Source organism: Rhincodon typus, chromosome 7 (genome assembly GCF_021869965.1).
Source record: "Rhincodon typus isolate 14 chromosome 7, sRhiTyp1.1, whole genome shotgun sequence".
NCBI classification, from domain to species: Eukaryota; Metazoa; Chordata; class Chondrichthyes; order Orectolobiformes; family Rhincodontidae; genus Rhincodon; species Rhincodon typus.
The window spans coordinates 3537778-3546326 of NC_063338.1; the positions used below are offsets into that span (position 1 = coordinate 3537778).

Here is an 8549-nt window from a genome sequence, read left to right on the forward strand (position 1 = left end):
ACCTTATTGTATCATTTGTAATATTTTGTCAAAACTTTGCAAGGCTGCTTACTGTGAATGATATGGAAGCACTTCTGCTTCAAAGAATCTTCTCACGCTTTGTCTGAATGTGTCATGCTCTTCAGAAGAGACGCGGCGAGTGCCAATTTCCATCAGATTCTTGGTGAAGGAAGGTTCTGGGCGAAAAACCTTGTGGGTTTCATCACATTTTGTTTGTGTACTCAGCAGTCTAAGAAAAAAAAAGCAGAGAGGTAGGATAAGAATTCAAGTATTTACTAACATAGAATTGTTAAAAAGAAAGGATAGAGGAATGTTCGGCTCATCATGTCTATCCAGTTTCTCCTCATGAGTTATTCACTTAGTGCCATACCCCCACCTCCTTCCCGGTAACCCTGCATTCTGCCTTTTCTGATTTAGATTTTGTTCATTCAACAGACACAAATGAATTCTGCAATTTAATGCCCATTCCTAATAACCTAATTCCTTTTTGGTCGACTTGATTGAACCTTTTTCCACCACACTCTCAGGCTTTAACCACTTGTTGCATGAAAATAGTTTTCCTCCTGTCACTTTGATTGGCTGAACAGGCGCTTCCTTTGAAGTGACCTCAATCTACAGTTTTTATTAATAATGAAATACTAAGGCAAATTTGAAGTGATTAGGTGATGACAAGTTTGAATTTTAAAAACTTCAGGATTGTGAAGGGATACCATTGTTTAGAAGTCTAGGAAGAGTCAAAGTAGGTCTTAAATTCCCCAATTAGTAGAAAACCACACAGTCGTTGTAATGTCTTCAAACATTCATAGAACATGGTCTATTAAAAAAAAAAGCTGGACTGAAACATCACAGCCTTGACTTTCACAGAGCACCATAACAGCCTTCAAGGTGAGGGCAACATAGCCTCTGCCAATTATATCAACTACCTGGAATCCTGGCCAACATCTCAACAGAACGAGATGCGAGTGGTGTTATGTAGCTAGTGACAGGAGGCCACAGCTCAGAACTTTCAAAGCAGTGGAAATTGATGGCAAGGGGCAGGAAATTGGGCTGGAAATAGACTCACTAGCTGTTAGAAGGGGAGGCAGGATGATGAGGGAAGGATCTGACAAAAATTCAGAGGCTTTAACTCAGCACAAATGAGATTCAATAGATACTCATAAATTGGCTGAAAGAGCCATCCTGGTCTCTTTAGGAATTTTAAAATTGACCTTTAGTGCTAAGTCCCTGAGTTAGGATCCTGTATCTGACAAGAATGCCATTATTGCCATCCTATTCAGCTCAGATTAAGCTGTAAATTCACTAAACAGTACAAACTCATTATCACCACGTGATCCAAGAAAACATAGGTTTAGAAAAAAGAATAACAGCTAAAACAACCCTCAAAAATTGATAAGACAAAAGAAAACTCATTCCTTGCTTTACTGTCACACTGATCTACACCTCTCACCTAACATGGGATTGTCTACAGGGTTAATGAGAGGAAGAAGATACAAGACATCCCTGTCAAGCAAAATCCTTCCAAGTGACCAAGAAAAAGACAGACAACTACCTGTTGCAAAGCTAAAAAGAACTTAACATTCCAATTAAAAATTAAAATCCCTGCCTGAATTGTTGAAAGGAGAAGCTGTTTAAGTATAGGATCCAATCATAAAAAACTTAAAAGTATTTGAGAAAGCAGAGTCAATGTTTCGAATCCAACGACCTTTCAGCTGACGAAGGATCACTGGGCCCAAAATATTGGCTCTGCTTTCTCTTCACAGATGTTGCCAGGCCTAGAGTTTCTCCAGCAATTTCTATTTTTGTTTCAGATTTCCAGCATCCTCAATTTTTGGTTTTATTGTATTAAAGGTATTTAAAGCTGAAACTCCAAGGTCATATGTCAGTGACACTGAAAATGGTAAGTACTGAGATCGAACAGAGTCTACGTTTGACATACAGCTGAGCTAGTAAGCAGATAAGACCATCAAGGTCATTGTGTACCAAGACAACTTCAACAATGTCACAAACATCAATGTCACAAGCAGTAACACACTATTAGCAAGATTAAGTAAGACTTACTATAGCAGCGGAACACGGTCAAAACAGTGAGCCAAATGGCCACTAGGTGATTTATGCTAAATCTGAAAGGAGGAGGCACAATAACCTACCACCTAGACGATACTGCAAAATAATATTTTCTATAAAAACAAGCCATAAAATACACTTAAAAGGTGTTAAGACTGAGGTTGGAAGGGTGCACTATTTCCTTTCCAGTCCCAGTTCACTGGTAATCACAACAAAATTCAGATGTAATAAATATGGTTAATTATGTAGAACTCAGATTGCATTAAGGGCCGTAGTAAAAAAAAGTCAGGCAGGTTTCTTTTAATGAACAACAAAGAATGATTTATTATCAAAAATAACTAACTGTCAGTTTGGATTGCATAAATATTTGTCCTTTAGAAAAAAAAACTCAAATTGGGGCACGTGATGTTTTTCTAAGGTATTCCAATGTATGACTCCATCCAAGCTCCCTGTTCCTTGCAGGTGCAAAACTGTTGCTGTTGCATCCAGTAACCTTTCTTGGGCAAAGCTCCTTTATTAATAATAAAAACCAAAAGAACTGCGAAATGCTGTTAATCAGAGACAAAAATAGAAATTGCTGGAAAAGCTCACCAGGTCTGACAGCATTTGTAGACAGAAATCAGAGTTAACATGTCAGACCCTTGTGGAAGGGTCACTCGAACCAAAACGTTGCGTTGACGTTTTGGGTCAAGTGACCCTTCCACAAAACAGCCGAGTTCTGACATGTTAACTCTGATTTCTAGGGACCTGTTTTCAAATCCTACTACAGTAGATGGTTGAATTTGAATTCAACCGAAGAAATTCTAGAAATCATTGCCAATTGTCGGAAAAAACCATCGGGTTCACTGATGTCCTCCAGGGAAGGAAATCTGTCATCCTCACCTGGAAATTCCTCAGAAATGTGGTTGACTCTCAACTGCCCCCTGAAATGGCCCAACAAGCCACTCAGTTGTATGAATCTCTACAAAGTCTCAAAGAAATGAAACCGGACAGATCATCTGGCATCAACTTAGGCACCAGAAAAGACATTGGCAGAAACAGCCCCATCGACCATGCAAAGTCCTCCTTACTAACGTCTGGGGGCTAGTTCCAAAATTGGGACAGCTATCTCACAGACTAGTCAAGCAATAGCCTGACAGTCACACTCACAGAATCATACTTTACAGACAATGTCCCAGTCACCACCATCACCATTCCTGGCTATGTCCTGTCCCACCAGCAGCGCAGAGGTGGCAGCACAGTGGCATACAGTCAGGAGGGAGTTGCCCTCGGAGTCCTCAACATTAACTTTGGACTGCATGAAGTCTTTTAGCTCCAGGTTAAACATGGGCAGGAAATCTCCTGTTGATTACCATATATCATCCTCTCTCAGCTGATGAATCAGTACTCTTCCATGTTGGGGAACACTTAGAGGGAGCACAGAGGGTGGTAAGGGCACAAAATGTATACTGTGTGGGGGATTTCAATGTCCACCAAGACTGGCTAGGCAGCAGTACTACAAATAAAGCTGGTTGGGCTCTAAAGGACATAGCTGCTGAACTGGGACTGCAGCAGGTGGTGAGGGAATCCAGAAGAGGGAAAAAACATACTTGACCTCATCCTTACCAATCTGCCTGCTGCACATTCATCTGTCCAGAACAGTTTTGGTAAGCGCAACCACCACACAGTCCTGTGGAAACAAAGTCCCACGCTCACATTGAGAATAAACTCAACCATGTTGTTTGGACTTTCACCATATTAAACGGCACAAACTTCGAACAGATCTAGCAACTCAAGACTGGACATCAATGAGGCACTGTGGGCCATCAGCAGCAGAATTGTACTCCAGCACAACCTGTAACCTCATGGTCCAGCATATCCTCCACTCAACCATTACTATCAGGCCAGGGAATCAATCCTGGTTCAATGGAGAGTGCAGGAAGACATGTCAGGAGCAGCACCAGGCAATCCTGAAGACGAGGTATCAACTTGATAAAGCTACTAAACAGGACTACTTGCAGGTCAAACAGCGTAAGCAGCAAACGATAGATAAATGAGAGCTAAGCAATTCCACAACCAAGGGATCAAATCTAAGCTCTGCAGTCATGCCACTTCCAGTCATGAATGGTGGTGGACAACTAAACAACTCACTGGAGGAGGAGGCTCCACGAATATTCCAATCCTTAATGATGGAAGAGTCCGGCATATCAGTGCAAAAGATGAGGCTGAAGCTTTCGCGGCAATCTTCAGCTAGAAGTGCTGAATGGATGATGCATCTCGGCCTCCTTTAGTGGTCCTCAGCATTACAGATACCAGTCTTCAGACAATTCAATTCACTCCATTGATTTGACTCCGGGTCAAATTCTGGTATGTATCTTGTGCTGGCTGACCTCAATCTGAGTAACAACTGTGCTATACAACTGGCCTTGAGAATAAATAAGGGGAGAACCTGCTCAATGGGTTAATGATTTTGCTTCATATAGACCAGAGGAACACACTTTGTTCAACAAAGGTGCCATCGAACCATGTCACAGCAAAAGCTAACACCTCTAGAGCAGGTGGATACCTGGCTAAAACTGAAACAAACTAAAGCAAGCAGAAAATTAATTACATGGCCCAGTTACGTTTTCTATAAAAGTCTTCAGATTTGTAACCTATTGTTTGCTCTGAACGTAGGAGTCATGGTACGTAATGCTGAGAACACATGGTAAGCGAATTGTGACAGGAATTCCAATTCTGGTTTTCCTTATTTTCTCCCACATCTAATTTGAACATTTATATATTAACTAGACTGTAAACAGTGTGTGAAGCAGGAAGGAGTTCAGGTCAAGCATGGGTCACTGAACTAACAAGGTTATTGCTATAGAAGTAGTTAAGTTCAAATAGGTATGGGTATTTACATGGTAATTAGGCATTCATAATTCAAACTTTAGGCTATGTAATCACAGTTGCTAAATTTACAGACTTGATGTGCCTACAAAACAGCAAGAGGGATTCAGATTTACCAGTTATGTAACTGGCACCTGAGATTCTTGCCAGCATATTAAGAAGATTGAAACTTTTCATTTTGCAACGTCTTCACAATACGCACAGACCATTTTGATACTCTCAAACTGTAGAATTAGAAACATGGAACATTATTTCTTAAAAAATTCTTAAAGGTTCACAAATTGTAAATTATAGGCTATGTTAAAAAATAATGTCATGGCCCAATGTCCCCTCACCAGAATGCTCCAGCTAAAAATATATTATTCCCACAGCTCCTCCATACTCTTTACACCATCCACTTCAATTATATTACCTTTATATAGCAATTGCACATCCCTAGGACATCCAGTGAATCCCTTTTGAATACAGGCAGTTGTGCAGTTGTAGACTTCTGACGGACTGTGCTCCTTATTCGCCACTCCCCTTTTCTTTAAACTTTTGGCTGTTGGGGTTAAAACCCTTCATAGCAGTTTAGTTTGGTCCATTTTGTCAACTTCCTTCATCATCATCGCTTATGAGGAGATTTATGTTGAGCTCAACATCCCCAGAAAACTGCTTTCACGATCTCAATTTATACAACAAGCTTCAACCATTTACACAATTGCTTGCTCCATACAAGGCAGGAATCAGACTTCTGCGTCGACAGTCATTTATTGAGATTTAGAAATAAAGTTTAGTTTAGAGTTCCTATTTGCTTACTGTTGGAAAACTCAAACTAAAAACATTTAGATTTTTGTTTCTTAAAAGAAACCATTTCTTCCATTTCTGTCAAACTGCAGGGCCTGATGCCCCACAGTATAAATTATCAGCATCAGCGAGTCAAACTCATCCACACTTCTAGTGTTGAACAATGATTTGACTGGTGACTGTCTTCAAGAGCTCAAAAGGCCTTGAATTAAATAATAACTGGATATTATTTCAAAAATATTGTATAAAAGTTTGAGTTTCCTAGATATGACTTGGATATGCAAACATGGTGCCATAATGGTAATGTCACTGGACTAACAATCCTTGGGCCCAGCTTACTGCTCGAAGGACATCGGTTCAAATTCCACAATAGCACCTCTGGAATTTAAATTCAATTAATGAACCTGTAATTGAAAACTAGTCTCAGTAATGGGGACCATAGCAACTATCATTAGTTGTTGTTTTAAAAAACTGGTTCACTGATGCCTTTTATGTAAGGAAACACACCTTACACCCGGTCAGGCCTACATGTGACTCCAGATACACAGCAATGTTGTTGACTCTTATTGCCCTCAGATTAAGGGCAATTAGAGATGGGCAGCAAATGTTATCATCCAATTTTTTCCTTTTGTTTTTCATGGGAATACAGATTAAAATGTCAAAATTTGCCAATGACACCAAATGTGGATGTGACACAAGGAATAGGAGCAAGAGTAGACTATTCAGCTCCTCAAGCCTGCCCCAGAATTCAACAAGATCATGGCTGATCAGTGCCAGGCCTCAACTCCTTTATTGTGCCAGCTCAGTATAGTCGTCAACTCTCTGATATTTCAAAAACATATCGACCTACCAAAAACATTTTTAGTGATCTAGCCTCCGCAACTCTCTGAGTCAGAGAGTTCCAGACATTTACTTTTCTCCCGGAAAAGAAATCCCTTCACATCTCAGTTTTAAACGAGTGTCCATTATCATGTAACTATGTCCCCGAGCTCAAGATTTCCATTGGTGGAAAAATCTTCAACATCTACCCTGTCAAGTCCCCTCAAAATCTTGTATGTTTCAATTAGGTCACCCCTCTTATTTTAAAAGAAATTCGTTAGGCTGTTTCCTAGGATGAAGGAACTGATTTTTCAAGAACGGTTGAACAGGTTCGACCTTTATTCATTAGAGTTAGAAGAAAACTGCTTCCAATGCCAGTGTATCCTGTTTTTAAATACATGGAGCAAAAGTATACATAGTACTCCAGATGTGGCCTCACCATCAGTCCAAACAGTTGTAATAAGGCTTTCTTGTGTTTTAAACTCCAACCTCAAACAGAAAAGGGTGATTTATCCACCTTCAGACCATTCAGCTTCCATAGCACCTTCTCCTTAGTGATGGCCACTACACTCAGCTCTGCTCCAACTCCCTGGTATGCTGGTGTACTCCACTGAAAACTGATGCAAAGTACCTAAACAGTGCCTCCACCATTTTTTTGCTCAGCATTACTACTTCTCCAGCCTCATTTTCCAGTAGTTAATGTCCACCCTTGCCTCTCTTTTACCTTTTTTTAATATTTAAATAAACACTTGCAGCCTTCTTTTATATTACTACCTAGATCGTTCACATTTTGTCTTCTCCCCTCTTATTGCTTTTTCAGTTACCTCTGCTGGTTTCAAAGATTTCCCAATATTCTTCATGATGTGGAGATGCTGATGTTGGACTGGGGTGGATGAGGTCAAAAGTCACAACACCTGGTTTATAGTCCAACAAGTTTATTTGAAATCACAAGCTGTCAAAGCACTGCCCCTTCGTCAGGTGAAGTGATCTCCACCACATTGCATGCTTTTTCTCATGCTGTCCCCAACTTCACTGGTCAGCCATGGTTGCCTCATCCTCAATTTAAATTTCTTCTTCTGCCCTGGAATGAATTTCTGCTGAGCCTCTCGAATTCCCCCCAGAAACTCCTATCATTGTTGCTCCACCATCTTCCCTGCTAGGCTGCCCTTCCAATCAAGTCTGACCAGCTCCTTCCTGATTCCAGTTTCTCCATCTCAAACTACAGGATGAATGCTATCATATTACAGTTACTACCCCCCAAGGGTTCCTTCATCTCAAGCTCCCTAATCAAGTCTGCCTCATTTCAAGTCACCAAACGCAGATTTGCCTTTTCCCTAGTGGGCTCTACTACAAACTATTCCAAACAAAAAACTATCTTGTAGACATTCTACAAATTCCTTTTCTTGAGATCCACTACCAACCTGATTTTTCCCAATCCACCTGCATATTGAAATCCCCCTTGATTGTTTTAATAGTGCTTTCTTACATGCCTTTTCTATCTCCTGATTTTTCTGCCCCACACACGACTACTTTTTTTTTTGCATTGTGGTTCCTTACCTCTACCCACACAGGTGCTACACCTTCCAACTCTATATTGCTTCTTGCTACTGCATTAATTTTGTTTCATACTAACAAGGCAACCCTGCCCACTCTGCCCATCTGCCTGTCCTGTTGATTTGACATGTAGCCTTGGATATTTAGTCCATAGTCCTGTTCCCATTGTAGCCACTTCTGTGATACACAGGAGATCTTACTTGCCAATTTCAATCTGTGCTACAAACTCATTTGCTTTGTTTTGTTTACTACATGCATCTAAGTACAACATTCTCAGTGCTAAGTTACTTGTCTGCCTTCTCTTAGGTTGTCCCCTTATCTGCTGTGCCTGAAATTAGATTCCGACTTTCCATATTCTGCCCTAATACTTGTCCTAGAAACTTTAATAACCTCTACTCAGCTCTCCCACCTATTAGCTTTTTCCATAATTTTCCTTGCAACTGACACACCCCCCCCCC

The 8549-nt window shown here is 40.5% G+C and overlaps 1 protein-coding gene across 1 annotated transcript in view; it reads right to left on the reverse strand.

Moving 5' to 3' along the window:
• The window catches only part of acadl (acyl-CoA dehydrogenase long chain), a 48907-nt gene that overhangs the window by 39249 nt on the left and 1109 nt on the right, over positions 1–8549 (reverse strand). The window contains exon 2 of the mRNA XM_048598671.1: positions 53–229. Within this exon, the coding sequence (XP_048454628.1) occupies positions 53–229 (177 nt within the window). The remainder of the gene's footprint in view (positions 1–52; positions 230–8549) is intronic.